General features: G+C 40.3%; 1 protein-coding gene across 1 annotated transcript in view; it reads right to left on the reverse strand.

Moving 5' to 3' along the window:
• Nucleotides 1–17,178, reverse strand: part of NUP153 (nucleoporin 153) — a 63,910-nt gene extending 46,732 nt beyond the window's left edge. Inside the window, exons 1-2 of the mRNA XM_043449246.1 lie at nucleotides 16,487–17,178; nucleotides 2,244–2,466 (exon numbers count right to left, since the gene is read on the reverse strand). Coding sequence (XP_043305181.1) covers nucleotides 2,244–2,466; nucleotides 16,487–16,606 — 343 coding nt within the window. The 5' untranslated portion in view covers nucleotides 16,607–17,178. The remainder of the gene's footprint in view (nucleotides 1–2,243; nucleotides 2,467–16,486) is intronic.
• Nucleotides 17,179–25,620: the final 8,442 nt, after the last annotated feature.

Consider the following 25,620-nt stretch of genomic DNA (forward strand, 5'->3'; position numbering starts at 1 on the left):
TAAGTTACTCGGTATACCAAAATTAATAGGCACATATTCATATCAATTATTGAGGCAAGACAAGATTTAAGTTATCAAAAAAACTGCTGTAATTGGAAGTCAAAACATGCAAAGAAAAAACTATATAAACTGAAAAGAAATGTATACTTGAGAGATAAAGTGGACCTCAAAATTTAAAATTTTTGTGCTTCAAAGGACATATCAAGAAGCTAAAATGGGAGAAAAATGTTTGCAAGTCATATAGAGATAAGAGACTTATATCCAGAATATGTCAAGACCTCTTTCAATTCAATTATAAAAAGAAAAATAACCTGGTGAAAAATGGAAAAGGGGGATTTGAATAGCCCATTTCTCCAAAGATATATAAATGGTCAGTAAGCACACGAAAAGATGCTCATTATTAGTGACCAAGGAGATGCAAATCAAAATCACGATGAGATACCACTTCACATCTACCAGAAGAGCTATATTTAAAAAAAACCAAGAAGTATTTGTAAAGATATTACATTCTTCATACACTGCCAGGGTAAAGAAACTGCATTCCTCACACACCACTGGTGGGAAGGTAAGATGGTGTAGTCATTTTAGAAAAACCGTTTTTTCCTCAAAATGTTCAACTACCAGATGACCCAGCAATTCTACTCCTAGGTACCTACCCAGGAGAAAACACATCCACAAAACAACCTGCACAGGAATACTAACTGGAGCCCATTATACAGAGTGAAGTAAGCCAGAAAGATAAAGAACATTACAGCATACTAACACATATATATGGAATTTAGAAAGATGGTAACGATAACCCTATATGCAAAACAGAAAAAGAGACACAGAAATACAGAACAGACTTTTGAACTCTGTGGGAGAAGGTGAGGGTGGGATGTTTCAAAAGAACAGCATGTATACTATCTATGGTGAAACAGATCACCAGCCCAGGTGGGATGCATGAGACAAGTGCTCGGGCCTGGTGCACTAGGAAGACCCAGAGGAATCGGGTGGAGAGGGAGGTGGGAGGGGGGGACCGGGATGGGGAATACGTGTAAATCTATGGCTGATTCATATCAATGTATGACAAAACCCACTGAAATGTTGTGAAGTAATTAGCCTCCAACTAATAAAAAAAAATAAATTAAAAACAAAAAAAAGGCAGCGTTCTCAATACTCCAAAAGTAGAAACCACCCAAATGTGCATCAACTGGTAAATGGATAAATAAAATGTAGTTTATCCAAGCCATGAAATATTATCTGGCAATAAAAAGGAAGCTCTGATACATGCCATGACATGGATGAGCCTTGAAACCATCATGTAAAGTGTGAGAAGCCAGTTACAACAGAATACGTACTTTATGATTCCATCTATATCAAATGTCAGTCTAGACAAATCTATAGATACAGATTGGTGGTTGCCTGGGGCTGGAGGGGTAGGGATGGGCAGTGACTACTAATGGGTATAGGATTTTAGGGGGATGGGGTGGGGAAGGATGGCAATTAAAATGTTATAAAATCGACTGTGGTGACTGAACAACTCTGTATATACTAAAAATCACTGAACTAAAAAAAAAAAAAATCACTGAACTATACATTTCAATGGGTGTTCACTTAAATGGGTGAACCCTTTGTTACGTGAAGTACATCTCACTAAAGCTATACAAAATACATGAAGTGCAATGACTGAGTAAAAGTCCCAAATATGTCACATTCACGGGTTACCTGAAGCTATTAAATATTTGCAAACCCCACAAAACGCCTTAAGTAAATCCAAAACGCATTTAAAACAGGGCCGTTCACTGTAAGATTAAAGAAACAGCCCAGCTGAGTGGGCTGCAGAGGACGGGAGCCAACTGCAGTTACACCACACCCAAAATCCACGCGCTGTGGGGGGCCTTACCCACTGCTCTCTTAGTTCCAGGACCCATTCACATTCACTCTCTTCAAAACCACTCATGAGGGTACAGAGGGGAACAGATGATCTTGACCAAAGTCACACAACTAACAATTGGTGGTATGAAAATTCAAACCCAATGTCTAACAGCAGAGCTGGTGCTCAACTGATACAGTATTTTAACCTCCCTTAATGAACAAAACACTGCTAAATTAAAAACATACCAATTTGAAGGTGATCATCAGCCTCCAACATGGTTTCTGTACTACACAATTAGATTTACCACAGTTAGGCAATATAAAAATATTTTAGATTAAGGCATGAAAGCCTATCATTTAAAACAAAATATCCACATTCTATTTACCTTCTGTATTACTGCCTGTTGGCTCAGGAGTGATTCTCCCATCATGAATGTTCGCACTCTCCTCATCGGAGTATATATGGTCATCTTCCCTATTTTCTGGCCACTGCGGCACCTCTCTTGTGTCTGTTGAGCAGCTACATACATCTTCGTTCTTGCTGAAGTATCTCTGTAGCCATCCAGGCACAATATTCTTAACAGATTCTGTAACCCTGCTAAGAATGCCCTGTTGAAGAGGAAAACATGGAAGGCAGTTTAGAAATTTATCTTTTAAAATAAGTACCTATATACAGAAAGCCATACTAAGCAAAACATAACTATTTCCAACAAAGTTTCCTAAATTTAGTTACTTGAGTTAACACTGACATAATAATGCATTTTACAAATTCTATAGACTTTATGAAATTCCTACTTTTTTCTTTCTTCTACATGCATGTGTCCATGAGCCAATACTCCAACAGGCTTTCAACTAAACAATATAAATTTTAGATTTAGTAGTAAGATATGCACTAAAATGCTATAATCCCAGACAAAAGGTAGACATCTTGATCCCAGCATATTAAAGCAATAAAAATACCTTCAACAGCTTCCTCAAGCAAATATTTTACTGTACATTCTTTAACAACAAAAATCTAGACAAATAAAAAGGCAGTAAGACAACAAATTCAACATAAAAAAATCTAAGACTTTCACTGATAGCAAAAGTTTGTTATATTAAATGTTGCCTAAAAACCAAGAATTTTATTACAGCAACTTTTAAAGGGAGAAAAAGATGTGGTACAACAACTATCAGCATTATTAATGTTCATCATCAGACACTGTTCTCAGCAGTTGATACATATTATTCAATTTACTCCTCACAACTATTTTATAAAACTGCTTTTAACAGTGCCACTTGACGAATGAAGAGGAATAATGAAGTAATGTGCCCACGGTACAAACCCAACTGCTGTGGAATATCTAGCATGGACTCTGGGGTCCGCAGGCTGTACTCTGATTTACTCTAGGTAAGATAAGAACAACACCCTTTCCTACCATCACTCGATACAAATTATAATGAAGTGCAAATGAAATAATGTGAAAGCACTTCACAATTTACTAAATATTAACAGAAACATACACTGATAATTTCATTACCAATGAGAAAAAAAGTTAGCAGAAACAACCTGGGGTGAGGTAACCAGTTTCAGGCAACAATTTCTTTCACAGAATAGGATCAGAAAGTCACAGAAGGGGGGAAAAAAAAGAGTCAGCAGGTACAAAAAAACAATAAAGTAAGGTAGGATACATAAAGGTTGAAAACAAACCCAAGACAAAAGAGGACTTGAAAAATCCTGTCAATAGAAAAGATGGAAGAAACTTCTGATATAGGCACTTGGACAGTATCTTCTGATTATCTGAAAAGGTGTAGGTAACGACTAGGAAATAAGCAATTATTTTTGCTCCAAAGAGAATTTTTGAACAGATCTGTAATGTAAACTCTCTAGCAACACATGAAGCCAACAGTCATGGAATACTATTGAAAAACACAAATTCATTGCTCCCCTTTTCTATGCTAGTGTTACATAGTACTAGCTTTTCTGGCAAAGATTTTATACCTACTCCAAGATTTAGTATTTATAAAAACACATTTATTATTTTGCTGTTTATATTTAAATATTAATTTACTCCCCCATATTCCAAAATTCTTGAAAGTGCTTTCAAGATATAAATTTTCAAAAAGGCATACTTTAAAAAATATATGTATCTACTTATTTATTTGGCTGCACTGGGTCTTAGTTGTGGCATGCAGGATCTAGTTACCTAACCAGGGACTGAACCTGTGCCCCTTGCACTGGCAAGATGGAGTCTTTAGCCACTGGACCACCAGGGAAGTACCCAAATGTTGCAGTCCTTTAAAGGACCGGAACCTGGTGGTCTGCAGTGGACGATAAGAAAACAAAGAGAGAAAGAGGCTAATATTCCCTGGGTTACGCAGAGAACTAAGCCCTGGAACAGGGCTTGTACTGCTCACGAAGGCACAGGGCATCCTCTCGAGGAGGTCTTGAAAGCCCGGGCAGGAAAGTGAGCTCGGCAGGTTTCCACGCTCCAGAGAATTAGCCGAAGGGGGAGGGAGGGAAAGAGAGAGAGAAAAAGAATGACACGGGGACCCAAGTCTCTAGTGGAACAAAGGTGCTTTAATGATCTTTGTGTGGGTATATATAGGCTGTTGTACAAGGAATTTCTTTTGACAATGATAAAGATAAGAAAACCAGACTACAGCAACCATTACCAAGGAAACAGGGAATTAACAATGGTCATAAGGTCAGAAGACAATCCATACCTCAAGAAAGTGGGTCGTGACTAGGCGGTTTTGTCATAAGGAAGAAGTTTACTGAAGGAAATCCATGCATGCGTTTCATCCCATGACCTCAGCCCTGGGAGCAGCGTGCCGCCCCTCTCGTTCCTGTTACCAGGAACTGATAAGCAGCAGAGGGTTTATGGGAGACAAAAAACAGCACACAGGAATTCTTCTGTTAAACGTTCCCTGACACCCAAAAGGCATGCCTGATATGAAGCATTATAGGAAAATTCGTATAATATGTAAAATAAGCCTTGCGTAGACTCCCTCTAAGGTGTTTAGCTACTAAAAGTATTAAGAGATTCCTGTGATCTCTACTCACCTAAGGAGGTCAAGTACGGCACAAACTAAATTAACACCATCCTTAACCAAAGGTCACTTGTGTGCCAGCATTAGGGAACCTGCCTGCCAATGCAAGAGACGTAAGGGAGGCAGGTTCGATCCCTGGGTTGGGAAGATCCCCTGGAGGAGGGCATGGCAATCCACTCCAGTATTTTTGCCTGGAGAATCTCACAGAGGGTTATACAGTCCATAGGGTCACAGAGAGTAGGACACAACTGAAGTGACTTAACATGCACACATGTGTAGGTATTGTTGAGAATAAATCAGTAAAAATTCAACAGTCAAAATAGATATTAAAAGCTCATTCACTGAAACTCATGAATTTTGCTTGCAGACTCTCTCTTTTCTAAACTAAAATGTAACCAATTTATTTAACCACAGGACAGAGCAGCTTAGTGTAAGATTACAGTGAGAGAGAGAAGAAATACTAGCACGATTAGAAACACTATTAGAAAGAAATATTCCCCATACTTCAATATCCCTCTACAGGGTAAATAACCCTAAGTCATCAAGAAAATCAAGAAAAGTTACAGTAAGCTCAGTAAACCCTAATTCAGTAAAGCCTAAAACAGGTAGGGCTCACCTGTTTTAACAAACCCTCACAAGTGATTCTGATGTATGCTATATTTTGAGAACCACCAATCTAGTTAAAGAGATTAGGAAATTAAATACATTTCAGGAAATCACAATACAATTACCTCTACAAGAGGTGAATAAAATTATGTATACTTAAATCTTAATATTCCATTACCTGGAAGATGTATATGTGGGGCACTAGCCAGACACTAATTAAAATATATCAGAATACGAAGCAACCAATCAGAAAAACAAAGCTTAGCGTGGACAGTGCTGAGTACCATGTGGCTCACGTCAGGTAACTACTTCCTGAGCATTTCCCAACTGGAGCCGTGACTTTCACCTGTCCTGTTACTTAACGGTTTTCTATCTGTGTGTGTTAGCCGCTCAGTCACGTCCAACTCTTTGTGACCCCATGGACTATTAGCCCGCTAGGCTCCTCCGTCCATGGAATGCTCCAGGCAAGAATACTGGAGTAGGTTGCCATTTCCTTCTCCAGGCGATCTTCCCAACCCAGGGATCAAACCCGGGTCTCCAGCATTGCAGGCAGATTCTTTACTCTGAGCCACCTGGAAAGTCACCAGGAAGTTTACTTCTCTTAATAAACAGCTCTTTCTACACAATAAAATCTACCAAATCACAGATTTGATTCTGTACCAGTCCTCACTTGCCCTTGCCTGACACCATCTCCGATGACTGTCTCAACAAAGTGGCTCATGAGAGATTCTAGAGGTCATTAGCTATCAGAGGATGGAAGGCAAGTGAAGTCTCTCTTCCTGGGCTCTCTCTGCTCAAACACCCCATCTTTAAAACTACAGCTCCAGCCAGCCAGCCCTTGTTCCACACCAGTTACACGGTTTCTTTCCTTTATCTGTCCAGTCCTAGGAGAGGTGGCAACTTCCCACCACTGCTAGTCTCTGAGCATCCTATGTATTCCTTTAACCACCAGCATTTATCTCTGAGCAGACTCTTAAAAGAAATTTCAGCTTGAGTTAACTGCTTCTTGCTGGGTCCTTAACTGATACAGCAGTGTACTTCCGTTAAATTTGTTTTCTAATTAACATGAAAATTAAAGTCAGCCAGTTCATTGGATTTATCTTCTTTAGCAACAATGGAACACATGTACCACATTCGGTGAAACACATTTTTTTGGCAGCATGCTGGTATCTTAGTTCCCAGTGAAAGTGAAAGTCGCTCAGTCGTATCCAACTCTTTGTGACCCCGTGGACTACACAGTCCATGGAATTCTCCAGGCCAGAATACTGGAATGGGTAGCCTTTCCCTTCTCCAGGGGAATCTTCCCAACCCAGGGATCGAACCCTGGTCTCCCACATTGCAGGCAGATTCTTTACCAGCTGAGCCACCAGGGAAGCCCTTAGTTCCCAGACCAGGGATCAAACCTGGAGGCCGGCAGGGAAAGCACCAAGTCCTAACCAGGAGGCCACCAGGGGTTCCCCAGGAAGCACGTAAGTTACATCCACCTCTTATCTCTGTAAAACAGTACACAAATGGACCAGGAAAGAGGCTTATCCTGACGAATATTTTAAAATCTTATCTAACAGAGGTAAAAGCAAACATTGTCTTACTTCATTCGATTAATTTAATCAATACTTACTGATCATACACTACAGGTCAGGCAAGAACACTGGGGATAAAGCAGGGAACAAGTCCCTGCCCTCTTGGAACTTAGACTCTAAGTTAGGGAGACAAACAAGTGTAACAGGTAACACACGACACGGTGATTTGGTGCTGTGGGCAACAATAAAGCAGGAAAGCAAAACAGAGCAGCTGTTTCATACAGGCAAAGACCTGGGAAAAGTGAGGAGGCGCCTTGCACATTTCTAGCAGAGAAGTATTATAGACCGAGGAAACAAAAACTGCGAAGACCCAAGTGTAGAAGTGCCCTTGGCACATGCTGTCCAAGCTTCTAGAAACCTTGGTAATAAATGCTTAATCTAACAGACTTTAAATAACTACTTAAATCCTTCGAAATTCCCCTTTGATCATATGGGTGTGTGTGTGCACGCACGAGTGTGTGTGAGAGAATCCGTGTGTAACCTTTTGTTCCAAAACCGAAAACAGTGGTCCTCAAACTGGAAGTCTTCAGACCAGCAGCCTCTATGTCACCTAAGATCATGTTAGAAATGGAAATCTGTTTTAACAAGCTCTTGAGGTGATTCTTATGCAAATTAAATTTGAAGAACACTGTACTAAAATCATCTAAAAACTCAATTACAGGTTTCCCAGCTAAGGCCAATATAAACATAACCGTGAGAATAAGCTTAACAACAAAATTAAACTATTTCTGACATTATCTCAAATGCCATGCCACTTATACCAATTTTCAAATCTATCTACTTTATAGTATGAATTCTGAAAATCAAACATAGAAAAGAAGTAAAACATAAAAAAGCATACTTCTGAATCTATTTTATTCCCAGTTAAAGACAACTTCTGCTTTATTGACTACGCCAAAGCCTTTGACTGTGTGGATCATGACATACTGCAGAAAATTCTTAGGAGATGGGAATATCAGACCACCTTTGTTCTCTCCTGAGAAATCTGTAAGCAGGTCAAGAAGCAAAAGTTAGAACCAGAGATGGAACAATGGACTGGTTCCAAATCGGAAAAGGACGTCGTCAAAGCTGTATATTGTCACCCTACTTATTTAACTTATATGCAGAGTACATCATGAGAAATGCCAGGCTGGATGAAGCACAAGCTGGAATCAAGATTACCGGGAGAAATATCAATAACCTCAGATATGCAGATGACACCACCCTTATAGCAGAAATCAAAGAGGAACTGAAAAGCCTCTTGATGAAAGTGAAAGAGTAGAGTGAAAAAGCTGGCTTAAAACTCAACATTCAAAAAACCTAAGATCACAGCATCTGGTCCCATCACTTCATGGCAAATAGATGCGGAAACAATGGAAACAGTGAGAGACTATTTTTTTGGGTTCCAAAATCACTGCAGGTGGTGACTGCAGCCATGAAATCAAAGACGCCTGCTCCTTGAAAGAAAAGCTATGACCAAGCTAGACAGCATATTAAAAAGCAGAGACATTACTTTGCCAACAAAGGTCCGTCTAGTCAAAACTATGATTTTTCTAGTAGTCACATAGGGATGTGAGAGCTGGACCATAAAGAAGGCTGAGCGCTGAAGAATTGATGATTTTGAACTGTGGTGTTGGAGAAGACTCTTGCAAGTCCCTTGGACTGCAAGGAGAGCAACTAGTCAATCCTAAAGGAAATCAGTCCTGAATATTCACTGGAAGGACTGATGATGAAGCTGAAGCTTCAACACTTCTGGCCAAAGGATGATAAGAACTGACTCACTGGAAAAGACCCTGATGCTGGGAAAGACTGAAGGCAGGAGAAGGGGATGACAGAGGATGAAATGGTTGGATGGCATCACTGACTCAATGGACATGATTTGAGCAAGCTTCAGGAGCTGGTGATGGACAGGGAGGCCTGGCATGCTGCAGTCCATGGGGTCGCAAAGTGGGACACGACTGAGTGACTGAACTGAACTGAAAGACTTAACACATTTATTTATAGTAAATAATCAACCACTGGATACTACAAGTTTAAAGAACAGCTCCTGCACTGCTGGTGGATTCTTCAGTGTCTGAGCCACCAAGGAAGCCCTAAAGAACTGCTGGGGAAAAGAAATCTCATCACGCAGAGAACAAGGCAGACAAAGAGTATGAAACCCTATCTACCATACAGATTTGGAGAAGCACTTCCTTGGCTGGCAATTTTTATGAATTTCAGGCACTAATGGAAAGCAGGGAAAAAAAGAAGAGCTAGAAAAGGGGAAAAATTGTTTTCTTCCCAAAGGTTTCTTTGACTCTATTACCAATTAAGGGCCTTTTTATTGAGATAAAGGTTATTATTTCAAGAGTTATTTAGATAAGACGTTTCAGGTCTTTCCAGGAATGGGGCAAATCAGCTTCCTGTATGGAGCCAGGAGAAAGAACGTTTTGTGATACATTCTTTTTTTTTTTTTTGGCCATGCAGCCTGAGTTCTTAGTTCCCTGACCAGGGATCAAATCCATGACCTCTTCAGTGAAAGCTCAGAATCCTAACCACTGGACAGCCAGAGAATTCCCTGCATTGTGATATTAAACACAAACAACCTAACCTTCAGGGGGAAACAGAGGTACACGGAATAAAGGTCTGCTAAGCAGTGAATACTCAAGCCCAACTTTACCAGAGTAGCTTTCTCTCCAGTTTCTGAGGCTTCACTGACTTGATGTAGTTTTTTTAAAGAAATGCTTCTCTGATCCTCCAACTCTAGGACCATCACTCACTCACATGCACCAATAGTGTCCTGTACTTCCTATGTGGAGGGGATCTGTCAAGTGGGATGGTGATGACAATCTCCCACCTCTGCTACAGGATCAGCTCTGTGAAGGCAGCAACAGGTCTATACAGTGCAGATTAGCTGCTGCATGATTTTAGTTTATCTACGGATGCAATCCGCAACCAACTTCTTATTCCCACATGGGATATGCTGTGGCAAGTTTCTAAAAAAAAGGACATCAGTAATCCTAGAATTCAAAAAATAAATAATACATTTGCTTGGTATAACAGTTTCAGTTTAAATATTTTCATTGCCACACTAATAGCCCTTCCTCCAAAAAACCATTTGTGAGACTACCCAAGAGCGTGGGAAAAACCAAACCATCCTTTGGAACGATAACTAACACAAAGCCAACTACATGAAGAGAAGCAGAGAAGTCAAACAAAAAATTAGTCAATGGCTCTGAAAAAGCATCAAAACAGAGTATTAAAATCTTAAAAATACTTCTTGTAGCCCCAAAGCAAAGTCTACACCAGATAAGCCTAAGTAATGAAGCTAAATTCAAGGATTATAGGTGGAAAACTTTAAACCTAGACGGGTTAAAACGATTGGATTTCTCCCGAAGAACTAAGGATTCTTCATTTGGCAAAACAAACCACAACAAAAACCTCATCATGATGCCACTGAGATTTAGAACAAGTACTCAACTTGGGGGCCAGAAGTAAATTCAATTCAATACTATACACTTACATTAAGTACATTCAATTTGTAAGGTACTGTGACATTAGCTTTTCGAATTATATTTAACCTGAGTTCAAGGGTTAATGAAAGAAGGCTGAGGTAACGTAAGGCTCTTTTACAATCCAAACGCAGAACTCATTTGTAATGAAAAAGAAATTCTTTGCCTATACATTGTCTCACCAATGTGCAATCTCAGAATAAGCAGCCATTCTCCCTAGAAGCACTACATAGCCTTCCTCCTCCTTACATCTAGCTCTGTTCCTAATAGTTTTCTTGATTTCAGTTCTATTCAACTCTTTTCTTCATATTATCTTCTATTAAACAGTAGTATTCAGATTATAAAATCTCTTTTCTCACATAAACTTTACTAGATCTCTCACTATAAATATCAAACATAATCTTCAGTTTGAAAGTTCTGGGGCCCTATTCTCCCAGAAGACACTGTTGTTTTGACTTTCATCTGCTCTTTGGGCTAGATTTTGCTGAAGTTTGTCAGTGACCCTTAGTTTTCTTCCAGGAATCTGTGAACTCTCTCTCAAACTCCCTCAACTCCTGTGTCACTAGTCTTCTCTTTCAACTCTTTTTGGAAGTCTCATTTCAGATAGACTCCCTAATCAGTTTTCCCCCTGCTCCATCCAACCCCAAGTGAAGAACAAGGGCTTAGAACCAAAGACTTCATGTGAGACTTGAATATCTAATTATAAAATATCTTTAACACTAAATAGTAAAAACCTAGATGCTAATCTTTCAGTTATTTCTAGTTTTTAATACACCCATTCTTACATTACTTAAAGAATTTATCTACTAGAAAGTACCCAAATTCTAATACAGTAATATTGAACCTGACTTCAATAATCTGAATTTAACCCAAGCTGTTATTTGTCACATTTTACAACCTATAGTTAAGCTTTCCCTATCCAACAAGTCTAAATCTTTCCAGCCACGTAAATGGATTTCCATCCATTCTTTATACGTTTCATTTGTCTTTTCAATGTTAAGAGATTAAGTCAAAAAACATGAGCATACAAGTTATTCTAGCTAAAAAAAAATTAAAACTATAACTGGCCACAATTTTCAACCTCCTTTAAGGCTCTTTAACACTAATTCAGGTAGGAGAAACATGAAAATTATTTTTAGAGATCCATATTACAGAAGTAGAATTAATAGATAATTAACAGTAATCAAACAACAAGGGCAAGAAAAGGATTCCCTACAAGACCTTCCAAACTAGCAACAGGAGACCCAATAAAAGCCTAAGGCAATTTAACCCACTGAAAGTTATCCAAAAAGATATTGTCACTTTCCTTTCACAATCTATTTGGAAACTGGATGTAAAAGTGTATTAAGTCACAGGCAAATGGGCAGGGAAACTGAAATATCTTTAGACAGAAGAGGCATTCTATCACTCTGTTTCAGACAGTAAATACAATGAATTGTATCTGGTGGCAAGACTTTTCAACTGGGCTTCCCAACACAGAAGAATCGTTGAAAAATATATTACAACCACAACCATAACCTAAGCAGCTACAAGTAAAACGCTTTTGAAAATACAAGGTCATTAATATTACATCTTTCCAATAATATTCTGTGTCTAATGAAATGGCTTTAATTAGTGACATCAGACCATTTTATTTCAAACTAATAGGTAACTGCCTCAAAGAGCTTTCCAGGAAATGCAGACATCTGGGCTTTTTTTGTCATGAGAAAAATTGGTGAGTAAGTTGATCTATTACACAAGGGCTTCTCATTACAAACAAAATTTTCTACTATGCATTAAACAGTATGTGGATTTATTTTCCTATACACTTAAACAACTGGCATCTATGAGGAAAATGTTAAAAATAACACATTTTTAAATAGTCTAAGGCTGTTTAAAGGTTTGGCCTCATCACTCAGAAAACAAGTTGTAAAATCCAATACAACCCTATAAAACATTGAATTTGGGTATATAAAATAAAGATATCTCTACTAATCAGAGACTAAACATTTAAATCAAAAGGTTCTATTTAACCACAACAGTTTCCAAGGAGTCCTTACTGTATACGCCAGGCCCAGTTCTAAGAGCTTTACTTACATTATCTCACTCAACCCCTCACAACAGACTTCCACTTTACAGATGAGTAAATTAAGCAGAGAGAACTTTTCAAGTCTGGGCAGAACAAGGATTCAAACCCAGATGCTCTGATTGGTTTACAGCACTTTTTTCAAAAACTATGTCCATTTGTTTTCGCTGACAGTATTAATTAAACATCTAGGATAAAGCAAATAAAGATAAAAGTCAAAAAAATTCAGGGATTTCTGGGATGAGTTATGCATTCAATCTTTAAATATCCCTCCTTTTCAAAATTGAGAACTCTCTTTAGACATCCAATACCAAGCAGGACATAATTCTCTGGGACAAAATATCATACAGAAGCTACAAAACAGCAAACCACCACACAATCTTATAAACCAATACAAGGCAAACCATAGTTTGCGGCCCAAATTCAGCCCTCAGCCTGTTTTCATACAGGCCTCAAGCTAAGGATGATTTTTACATTTTTTAGAGTTATAAAAACAAAGAACATGCAGGAACAAAACCTAAAATATTTACTATCTGGCCCTTTACAGAAGTAGTTTATAGACTCCTGATCTAAGCTACTGAATAGGTAAAGGAGCTTTCGCCACCCACTCCCACCAAAAAAATAGCTAAATGCAGAAACTGACTTGGAAGACAAGCTGCCTCTACGAAGATAAAATGAGTGGATTCCCTTAGCTCCAAACCAGAAGACAAAACCTCTGAAGCACACCCCCCAAAAAAGGGCAAAAATCAGTAGTTCCCCTCTCACCAGGAGGTGGCAGTAGATTCTTCAAGAGGCAGGGTTCTGATTTGCCCATGGGCTCAAGCTTTTTGTAGCAGCTATTAAGAAAAGCAGTTTGACCTCTCCAGAGCTCACTTTCTGGACCTGACAATCTACACAAAAAGGAAATGGGAAAAGAGACTGAACAGGCAACAAGAACTAACCACATACTCTTTAGGGACCTGTTCACTCCCACTAGAAAAATGATGCCATTTCCTAAATGCATCTGGGCTAAGAGTTAAGGGGTAGGGAAGAAAGCAGGTGAAAATGATCGACTTTTAATCATTCAGTGCTGTTCTTCACATTCGCTTAAGTTACCACCCTTCAGTTAGTTAACTGACAACGAATTTTTCTCTCCACAACTTCAAGCAAGATGTCATTTTAAAGCTCAGAAGTTCAAAGGAAAAAATGTAAACTTCAGATATACCTCAGCAGAGCTAAACCAGAAGTCAAAACAGGAAATTGCAAGTCAGTGGAACACATGTGAAAGTCACAGGTACTATGTGACTACACAAGCCAGTTATCCTGACAAGCAATGGCAAAGACCCACTAACTGAGCCAGATCTCTCATTCTTCTTTCAGCCCTCAACTGCACAACCGAAAAACTTTGTTTTTGCCCAGAAACCAGTGGACATTTAATAAAATACGTTAGTATAAAACATGCCATGTCATGAAGCTCCATGCTATTCATGATGACTCAGCAGCTGCTGCTAAACACAGAGGTGACAGCCTAGGATAGCTGACAGCAAGCAGGTAGTCTACAAGTTCACAAAAGTTTTGGTAAGGACTAAAGAACATCCTTATTTTAAGATTTTAAAAAATCCTCAAATTAAATATTCTTTTGTATATGCCTGGATACTTTTCTTTGGTAGTAACTGTCAACACTAATTGTTGTTCAGTGGCAAGTCGCGTCCAACTCTGCAACCCCACGGACTGCAACACGCCAGGCTCCCCTGTCCTTCACTACCTCCTGGAGTTTGCTCAAACTCAAGTCCATTGAGTCAGTGAGTCATGCTACCCAACCGTATTAGCCAATACTAATAATACCTGCAGAGTTGATTAAGAAACTCCCAAACACATTTAATCCCAATTCAAAAGCTACAAATGTACTTTTTCAATTAAATGGCTGTGGCAAAAAGGTGAATACTTTAGACAGGGGGAAATGATAAACTACCAAACTTTAAAATAAAACTGCACAGTCTGAAATCAAATTGTCAAATCAAATCAAATTGTCTAGACAATTTGGATCACAACTGTTATGCTGTTAAGGCATCATCTCTGTCAAATTAGGTTTTTATCCAAGTATATTTAAAAATAAGGTGTGACTTTGGCTTTTGCCACCTGGAATATACAAGCTCCTTTCTAAACTCCATCCAGACCATCCAGTGATCTGTATATTTCATTTTTTATGTAGTAACTTTCTCCTAAGGAAAGCACTCACAATTTATTTTTCAGAAAAACCAGAAAGCACATGTGTCAAACTTCCTCACAACAAAAGGATTAAGTTAAAGGGCCAGGCTTGTGACCTGAATTCTAATTTTGCTACTCACAAAGAAAATTTGAAAACCAAGTCTATCTGGGGGAACACTGGTGGGAGGTGATAGTAATTAGAAGACCTGTAACCATTAGTAAAGAGCTACCTAATATTATAAACTACAAATTTCACTATTAAGAAACTTCTCCCAAATCTTTACTTTTAAAATTGTTTTTAATGATACAATTTAACAACAGCACCAAACATGTTTAAGTGTTAAATATTTATCATCATCCGGAATAAAGCAATCTAGAAGTCTACCTTTAACAGTATGCAACCCTTTTGCTATACTCATTTGTATAGGTTTAAGGCCCACACTTACTTTCTACCTTAGTATCAGTGAAAAGTTTTATAAGTGACTTTTATTAGAAGGTTTTCAACATTTTCCCACTCAATCCCCCGTAAAAAACAAGCAAAACTTAAAATACTGAACTTTCTCACAATCAAATGTCTGAGGATAAACTGATTTTTTTATAATTTCAAACACCCACGAGTGCACAAGGCGGTTAAATTTCAAGACCACCAACATCCCTGTAGTGTCGAAAGTACCTAAACTTCTAGAATACCCACTGCAATATTAAAATATTTTGTGCATGAGATCAGAACTGGAGTCCCGGTCAACTGTGCATAATGGCCAATTCTAGTCTAGAAAATAAAACGCGCGGGTGTGGGGGTGGGGGGAAGAAAGGTTGGACAAAAGTGGGGAGGGAAGAGTCTCGCGACGGAAAAAAAAAAGACGTCAGTCCGGAGAGGGACTTTCAAAATGCCCCAGTGCCACTAACCATATCCCGGGTGAAGAAAAAAATAAAAAATAAGCCAGGGCTCTTAGATCGGGGAGGGCTGATCTTTCAAAATGCCCCAGTGCCACTAACCATAACCCGGTTGAAGAAGAAAATAAAAAAATAAGCCAGGGCTCTTAGAGCGGGGAGGGCCACGGGGAGATGGAGAATTTAAAGGATGGAGAATAAGTTATTTCACTTTCCCTGTAACAGCGCCCCCGCCAATCCCCAGGTAGGTACCCCGGCGGGGTGAGGATCAGCGCCCTTGGGGCAGCCCCCCTCCCCGCACGCGCTGAAACGCGGGAGACTAGAAATCTGCAGGCGTGGGGGGAGGGGGGGCTCCCAGCCACAGCTTTTTCCCTTCTCCCTTAAGGGACATGAGTAATTACCCCCCCTCCTCCAAGCTCCTAATCCCCGCCAAAAAAAAAAAAAAGGGCAGAATTCTGGGCCCACCGTGGGCCTCGGACTCATGTTCCCGCCCTGCGCCCCGGCCCAGGGAAAGCCCCGGGGCAGGGAGGGCCGGGGTGCGGGGCGGGGGTGGAGAGAGGCGGCCGAGCCACACGTGTGCGCCGCAGGGCTGGCCGGCCTCAAGCCCACTTCCCGTCGCCGCCCCGGCGGCCTCGGCTCCCGCCGCCTCGCCCAGGGCCTCCCGGACGCTCCACGTGGGGCGCCAGGGCCGCCCCCCCTGCCCACCCCGTCGCCGCCCGCCCAGTCCCCCCCCCACCCCCGCCGCCCCGTGGGCCCGGGAAGGGCCCCTCTCCCACACGGCGCCGGTGCTCCCTTACCTGGTGCTGCGGTCGCCCCTGCTGGTAAGGCTTCATCGGGCCCTGGTGGCAACGCCGCGTCCGGATCTTGCCGCCGCCGCCGCCGCCGCCCCCTCCTCTGCCTCCGGCTCCCGAGGCCATGGCGGAGCCTCCGCGGCTTCCCCCTCCGGGGCGGGAGAGGCAGAGGCGGCCTCAGAGGACCCCCGCCCCCCGCCTCGCCTCGCCCGGCCCCAGCCCCCAAGAGTCCACCCGCGCTGCCCTCACAGCGGGGGCCCAGGCCCACCGGGAACCGCGGGGCGGCGAGCAGGAGCGGAGAAGAGAATGCGCGCCGGCGGCAGCGAGGTGGAGGGGGGCGGGGGGAGGCGGCCACAGAGGCCGAGGAGCTGGCTCTCCGGTCCCGCAGGCTCCCGCGGACCCCCGCCTCTGTGTGTCACCGTCTCTATGGAGATCCCCCCGCAGAGGACAACGCGAGCGGCCCCCGGCGCTGCTCGGGCCTAGGTCGGCCGCCGGCTGATGGGGATTCTTCTTCCGCACGCCCTAGCCGTGTAGCTGCCGCAGTTGAAGCCGCCGGCGCCGCCCGCCTACCCCTCCCCTTTGCGCACAGCGCCCGCCCCGCCGCCGCCGCCGCCGCCGTCGTCGCCGTCGTCCCTGCAGTCGCCGCTGTTGCGTCTATTGCCGCTGCTAAGGCCGCCGCTGCGGTCGCGAGCCAGAACGCCGTCACTCGTCAGCGCCCGGCGAGTCTGCGTCATCACGCTGCGACCGGCTGATAGGAGAGGAAGGGAGGAAGGAAGGAAGGAAGGGCTGGTCGAGCCCGCGCTCTCGGCCGCGCGGGCCGCTGGGAAATGTAGTTCGGGGCGGGGGAGGAGAAGGCGAATTCTCGGAAAGGACGCGGAAGGAGAGAGCCACGGTTTGCCGCAGAGGCACAAAGCCAAGGGGTTCCGTTCCTTTTCCTGTGCTCGGCTATAAACGCAGACTTCGAAAGACACATTTAACACAGAAGCAGTAACCTCCTTCTTACTCTCCTCCTTCCTCGTGGTTGGTAAAGAGGACAGAAAGTGAGCAGATAGTTAAATCAGACAGGAGCGAACATTATCTTATAAAAAGAAAAAAACTGGTTGAAAAAAACAATGTTCATGATCTTTAAGCCTAAAGCAGAATTAGAAAAACATACAGTGTCATTAATGTTCCACTGTTACATAAGAGCTGTTGTCGAAGAACGCGAATTCTGGTTCCACCACTCTGGTTTGACCTTGGATAAGTCAAAACCTGCCTCCCCCCTATAAAATGGGAACTTTAATATCCACCGTATAGAGCTGTTGTGATCATCCGATTGGAGCACTTAGTATATTTCCTGGTATATGGGGAATGCAGTAAATGAGTACAGTGACAACCTACAGCAGTCAGCTCACGTGAGAGGTAAAGGGTATATTAGCGGTAATAAAACTGTACATATATTTGCCCCAAACAGAAGACGCATTTAGGAAAGTGAGTAAGTGAGCTAGGCTCAAACACTGAGCCCACAAAGTATAGATATTTTAAGAGTTGACCGTTAAATAGATCTTGGTGATCAGGTGGTCTAGACCTCATTCAACAGACAAGACAGGGGTCCAGAGAATTCAGGTGGCATATTGGAGGACCCTTAGCTGGGCAGACAAAGCCAAGACTATAACTCAACTTTTCTGTAAGAGTTCAAAGTAACCAAATGATGAGGAAGGAAATCTACTACTGTGAAAACATAGGCTTAATGGTCCATTTGGCTTCCCTGGTGCCTCACACTGTAAAGGATCTGCCTGCAATGCAGATGACCAGGGTTCAATCCATGGGTGGGGAAGATCCCCTGGAGAAGGAAATGGCTACCCGCTTCAGTATTCTTGCCTGAAGAATTTCATGGACAGGAACTGGGAGGGCTACAGTCCAAGGGGTCTCCAAGAGCCAGACATGACTATGCAGCCACACACACACTTAATTTTAAATCTATCACTTAGTAGCTATGTAGCCTTGGGAAAGTTAGCAGTCTCCTGAGTTTCAGTTTCCTCATCGGCAAATAGAATGAGTATTAACCTCAACAGGATGGTGGTTCTGATTAAAGCATTTATATATATAGTTCATAATAACTGCTTAGAAAGCTGCTAATAGCATCCAGTTATCAGATACAAATAATTAACTGTAAGACTGTTAAACCATCTCTACCACCAAACTGCATGACTCCAATCACTGTATAAATCATATAAGTCAAAATGTGAAGCCAAACCTACAGTACCTTGAAATTTGTAGTACCTTCCAGCACCTAAGGAACTATGCTATATCAAGCATAGGTTTACAGAACAAATGGCATCTCTAAAACCACCAAGACTATAAAAATTTCCCAAATATGATGGACAAAATTAATCTACCTCCTTTTTGTGCTTCAGTGTCTTCCCCCTAAAGCACTCTCTTCCCCCTAAATCTCTTCCTCCTATAGCACTTCGTCTTTCTTCAATACAATTGTTTGTCTTTAAGATTCTTAGCTAGGAATGTGACAAGCAGAGTAAAGTAATTCATAATCAGCTAACTTCCAGGACAGATGTGTTCAGTTCAGTTGCTCAGTCGGGTCCAACTCTTTGCAACCCTATGGACTGCAGCACGCCTGCCCTCCTGTCCATCACCAACTCCTGGAGTTTACTCAAATTCTTGTCCATTGAGTCTGTGATGCCATCCAACCATCTCATCCTCTGCCGTCCCCTTCTCCTCCTGCCTTCAATCGTTCCCAGCATCAGGGTCATTTCATATGAGTCAGTTCTTCGCATCAGGTAGCCAAAGTATTGAAGTTTCAGCTTAAACATCAGTCCTTCCAATGAAAGATACGTAACTGAATCTTTAATTGCACTACACATATAAAAGATTGAATGCAGCCACATCCCATTTACCCTTCTCACCCTACCAAACTCAAGATTTCTAGTTCAGGAGATTGGCTGGGACTCACCAATCATTCCTTTGTTCGCGGCTTGTTATTTGGTGTATGGGACAGCACTTCTGGGTTTTCCCAAATGGTGAAGTGGTAAAGAATCTGCCTGCTAATGCAGGAGACACAAGAGACATGGGTTTGATCCCTCAGTTGGGAAGATCCCCTGAAGTAGGAAATGGCAACTCGCTCCAGTATTCTTGCCTGGAAAATTCCATAGGCAGAGGAACCTGGCAGGCTACAGTTCACCAGATCCCAAAGAGTCAGACATGACTGAGCGAACACACACACATGTGCACACAGCATTCCTATCCCAGCTCTGAAAGGAAAGGACATGCAAAGAATGGGGATAAATTCAGATAAAACTTCAGGATATAAGATTAGCAGGATTTAGGGAGATAAATCCACATTTCTCTTTAGCCTTGATCTCAATTGTTTACCTCATTTTATGATAATTTTTTGAAGTTAAGCAAATGTGAGGGAACAATAATGCATTAGTCCCAGATTCAGGTAACTGAGTTATTGGCAACTTTTCCAAGCTTGAGAAGGAATAAGAAACAAAAAGAAATCTGCATTTTAAACATCCCACTGCCTGATTTTACCCTGAAATAGTATCAGCCTCAACTATGGGATGAAATAATTTCTTACACGTAATTTGAGATTCTAAACTAACATTGTTTCTGTGCTGAAATTCAGTTTGGAGTCACAAATCAACAAATCTAGAATTCTTCACATATTTTTGGTACAGAAGTCATTGTTCAGTTAGGAATTACTAGAAGTAGAATGAGTTATAACAAATTATTCTGATTATGAAACAAAAACTGCCCACCTTCAAACATACAAATAATTACTGAACATTTCTCTAAGAGATACTATATGTAAATTGGGGAAAATATCAAATGTCATGGACTAATAATAGGGATTCCTGATTTCCTTCTAGCTATATTAGGTGTTAAGTTTAGGGGGAAAGGAATAATTATTATTTCATATTTTCAATTAAGCAATTTCTAGAAATGATAAAATTTAATCTCTATAAAACCTATGATATTCTGTAGTTCACAGAATTGGAAGCTATCACTTGTAGATTTTCTGTTTTAAAGTAGCTATCTTCTGGGCTTCCCTTGTAGCTCAGTTGGTAAAGTAGCTATCTTCTTTAATCATCCTTTATTCATAACTTATATTCTCATCAGTCTTTTGGGCTAAACAAAACTGAAATGGCTCTGAGAAGTGATCTTATGTTTAGGGTTGTTTCACTGGGTGTATTTTAATAGAAACTAATTTCTCCCCTACTAGGTTTTAGACTTCAGGTTTTTTTCCCTCACTGCTATAATCTGAACACATAGAACAGTGTTGACACATACCAGCAACTCTACATATACTATGGCTCATTTGCCCAAAATCCGATTACGACCAGTGCCAACTCTTTCCATCTTATTATAATAAACACAATGATGAATACAGCTAAACTACTTTCTTTAACCTTCCCTAGCTTGCATACACTCTTTTTCAGCACACCATAACACATTAATATTTCTCAAATTCATTCATTTACTCATGATAAAGCATTCACGAACATTATGAACAGATCCCTATGAAAAAGTTATGCAGGAATTATTATCCTTTTACCTTTGCCAGCACTCTGTTTTTTTGTAGCCAATTTAGGAACCTACCTGCTATTTAAGTTTGGGGTTTTTTTTTTAAGATTTTTTTTTTTCCAGTTCAGTGGAGAATTCCACACTTTAGAAATTTCTATCTCTGATGGCCTTCACATTGACTAAAATGTTTAGCTCCTAGTACTGTCTTATTGCATAATGAGAATAGGTATTTCCCAAGTGTATGATATGATAGCCACTGGAAAGACAAAACTCAAACGACTGGCTTAGGATCGTCTGGAAATTACAGGATTCCCATCACGGCATGGGGATATGAGGATATATTGAAGGAAGGGAGTGAAGAGCACATCAACAGGGGCATTTGATTGGATAGGGCATTGTACAACAGACCTCCAAATCACAAAGAGAAGCCACGTTAGGAATATCAGTAGAATTCAATGTGTTTGTTTCTATGAAGGATAAAGGGGGGGAAAAAAGTAACTGCTATTCATATTCAGATCAAGTGGCAGAAACTGAAACAAAACACAGAAGGATAGGAATTCCTTCTCAATCAGTTGAAAACAAAAATTAGAACTTTACTTCTCTTAAATCTGGATCCAGTTTTTTTCAGCTAAAACAGATGGTGTATTGGAAGAAATCTTAATTTATGACAAGCCTATTACTACAAGGGTCCCTCTCCCCCAAGAAACGTCTTTATTTTTCCTCATAGAATATGGTATCCGTCCGCCAATTATAAATTTGCAAATAGATTGCTGACCTTTCTTTAGAGATAAGAAATATCCACCAATTATAAATGAAATAAAATTTGGTCTACATCCAACAAGGATTTAAAACAAATAACAAACAAAAAAAAAACATCATTTCTATCTTCTTCAAATGGCAAGAAAATTCTAGCCAAAGGAGTATTTAGAAATGACAATTACAAGAAGTTAGAAAGGTGTGTGTTTAGCTTACCTACACAAAATGTGATATTTGCTATGACATGTACTGAAGCAATTTATTGAGAGTAATTTTAGATCTATCTCTATGATATTCCACAGATATTTCTATGTGATAATTATTACCAAGCATTTTATTAGATAGAAAAATAAGGTTAAACTAGTGGGGATTTTTTTCCAAATGTATTATAATGATTATAATGAACTTCAATCTCAGAGGGAGAAACTCGAAAAAGGGGTTGGAATTCTACAAAGGTATTGGAGTTTCTGTTTGTATCTTAGGGACAGAGAGGTCACAGCATCAGGAAGATATTTAAGGATGTACATTATTATACTCTCATTAACTTACTGTGTTCTCTGGCTTTTGGGAATAAAGTAATACTTAAGACTAAAAGAATTAACTAATATAATCAAATTTTGATTAACTATCTATATCACTTAATTCCAACATGCCATTTAAGATATTTTCTTCTTTCTGACTGCATATGTCAATGTATAGTAGTCTTTAACATATACGTGTTTATGTATCTTCCATTAAAGTTGAAGCCACATTTTATATTCATCAATACTAAATGGAAATCCATTTTTACTGAATGAAATAACCAAACTCAGGAAGACCAGTCCTATCCTAATATTTAAGACAGTTAATGAATCAACCAAGATTAAACATACATTGACCTATAGGCAAAAAGTAAACTAGAACAAACAACTGAGATCAAGGCTGAAGGAGGATATCAATATGTACAAACAATTTATCAACACAATCTAAACATTAACACGTATTAAGACCTAAAACATCCCACTCCAATATTCTGCAAAGAGTTGCGCAGAACTAAGCATGTACGCACTATGTGTTCATTTTGAATCTGAGCATTTAGTATATATGTCCGTGTACAAAACATTAAAACAACCTCTGTCCATGTAGTACATTATCCTTTATCATCTTAATGAATTCCCTTAAAATTTACTGTATTGTGCTCTTTTAACTGCTGGTACGTAACACGAATAATTTACCCCCAAATTCTACATTCTAAATTCTAAACACCTGCTACTGAATTCATCCAATACAATAAATCTAATGGCTTACTTTAAGTTTTTAAATATAATTCCTTCGTTACATTAGAAAACTGGATTCATTATTAAGGTTGCAATCCATGTAAAACTTAACGTTTGTGAAATTCAATTTGCTTACACTGAGACCAAACTTTTTTATTTTTCAAAAGCATTTGTAGAGGATGCTGGAATTTAATAGATTTATTAAGACCACTTTTCAAGAACAGTCTACTAATTATTGTGTTAACAACCCTACTATACACGTCACCCCGGAAAGGCACAACCTACCCATTTTAAGGGTGTCTCTGGCTACTCAGGGGCTAACAACACCATTCCTTGGGAGCTTGTTAGAATAAAGGATCATCCCAGGCCTGCTTAATCAGAATCTGCCTTTCAACAAGGTCACCAGGTGATTCGTATGCACAGAACATCTGAGAAGCAGCACTGTTTTAAGAATTAACCATGCTGCAGAAGTCATAAAGCCCATCTGAAATGTTAGCAGTCTGAAACTAAACATTAGATATAAATATACTTGAGCACTTTAAAGGGCACCTTGCTAATTCCCAACTATCCTTCTTCATTTGTACAAATTTTCTTTTAGAATTAATTCATGAAAAAACAAAAGACATGGACAGAAGTAAACCATCTTAAAATTCAAGAAGCTGTGAGCAAAGAGAAATTCTGAAAAATATCAGACTACTTCCTCAGAATTGCTGTGGCGTTTCTCTTTTCCAGGCACTCACAAAACTAATTTTAAGGTAGGAACTCTAAGAGGGAATATTCTTGGTACTAGGTAAGTGTCTAATATCTAAAATGCTGTATAAAAAGTCAAGCAACGGGGAGTAAAATCTTTATAGATGTCACTTTCCTAAACTGTCGGGACAGAAATGATGGCAGCTTTCTGCTTAACAAATCATAAAAGCAATTAAATAATTACCTACTAATAGTCTGCTCTCTTACATAGGTGCTCTGAAGTCAAAACGAAATTCAGATACAGTTTTTTCTCCAAAAATTACTTCTGGGGAAAAAAAAAACTAATAGTGGATTTTTAGACTAAATATTCCTTCCCTGACATTAGTCATCAAAAGTATTCTTTCCACAACAAAGCTACAGCTCTTAACTCTCACAACAGAGAAGGCCTAAAAAGTTGTGAAATATAAGAAATGAAAAATCGTTTTTTAAAGGGCTCACACACATCTCCCCTCCTACAGGCTAAACATAAATACATTTGTTCATAAGAACACTTACACATCAAAACACAAAGATAATGGAGTCAACCAAAGTTTCTGCGAAGAGCAGGCTAAGGAATCCCTGCTTGTCATTAGTCTCCAGCCAGCTATTTAAGTAAGAGTTGATGAACCAGCAGCTTGAAGCACATGTTGATTTTTTTCCCCTTCTTATTTAACATTTGGTACATTTCATCATTACCACAAGGTGGGCAGAAATGAAATTAAGCATTTTAAATTTTTATTAGCAGCTTTTTTCCAAAGGAAGCTAGACTATTAGCTGAAATGAAATTCTGGATTTAGTACATTCTTATTGTCTATAATACTACCATAAGTAGCAGAGCTGGTTCAACTGACCAAACATAGTGGTTAACAAGATGATTTTAAATCCAGTACCTATAACCCGCGGCCTGTCTTCAACGTATCTTACCTTGTTTGGGTCCATTATAAGGACAACAGGATACCATGAGTCAGCACAAATGTGGTTCTTCAAAACCAAAAATCAAAAAGAACTCATCCAACATTCTCCAAAGCAAACACGAGCGGAGTTATACTAGTCTATATACAATATTAAATCGGCAGTATTGCCAAGCAAACAGAAGGCAACTTTGCAGCCATGGAGCAAAGCTGGTTAAACAGACCCACCTCTGGTTTGGAAAAGGTAAGGCCTACGAAGGTCTGGGTCCAGAATTAGAACATCAAAGCACACCCAAAGTCTCCACAGAGGCTCTCACCAAGCCAATGCACCGCTTCTACCAGCCATGGTGAGATCCAAGCCACAACTTGACACTTTAGCGCTTTTTCACTTGCCTGGTCCTCACATCTTACCCTTTCTCTGAGTCAGCACGTAACTCCTAAGCACTCAGTATTAGAAGCACCTGCTTTTAGGTTCATGGCTTTCTGCTGAGGGGCTGGGATCACTGCGTGGTCTTAGCTTTCTGCCTCTAATGTGAGACTATAACCCCCTTTTCTTCCTGATTAGGTAATGCCATGCTGAACGGCACTTACTCTGTAAACAGGTAGAGAGGACACAAATCTACAAAAGGCCACTCGGAGCAGACGGTTGGGAAGGAAAAGCCATTTTTCTGTTTCCCTGCTGGCCCTTGGACACAGGCCTCTCCTTTCTCATTATCTGGGCCTCACCTTTGCTATACTTCCTCAGATAACAGCTTCTTTTTCTCAAGGCTTGCTTTGAGTTTACAAACAGACTTTCCCCCTTCCTTTGCTCTATCATTAACTTTGAAACAGCATTTGTAGAAAAGTCTAAAAGACCAAGATGGACAAAAGATACAATAGTTCTTAAAAGCTTTCTAAGTTGAAGCTAAGGAAAACTACAGTGGCCAGTTCTACATCAGGTTGAAACAAGCCAAGTCAGATCCTTTGT

Source organism: Cervus canadensis, chromosome 28 (assembly GCF_019320065.1).
Source record: "Cervus canadensis isolate Bull #8, Minnesota chromosome 28, ASM1932006v1, whole genome shotgun sequence".
NCBI classification, from domain to species: Eukaryota; Metazoa; Chordata; class Mammalia; order Artiodactyla; family Cervidae; genus Cervus; species Cervus canadensis.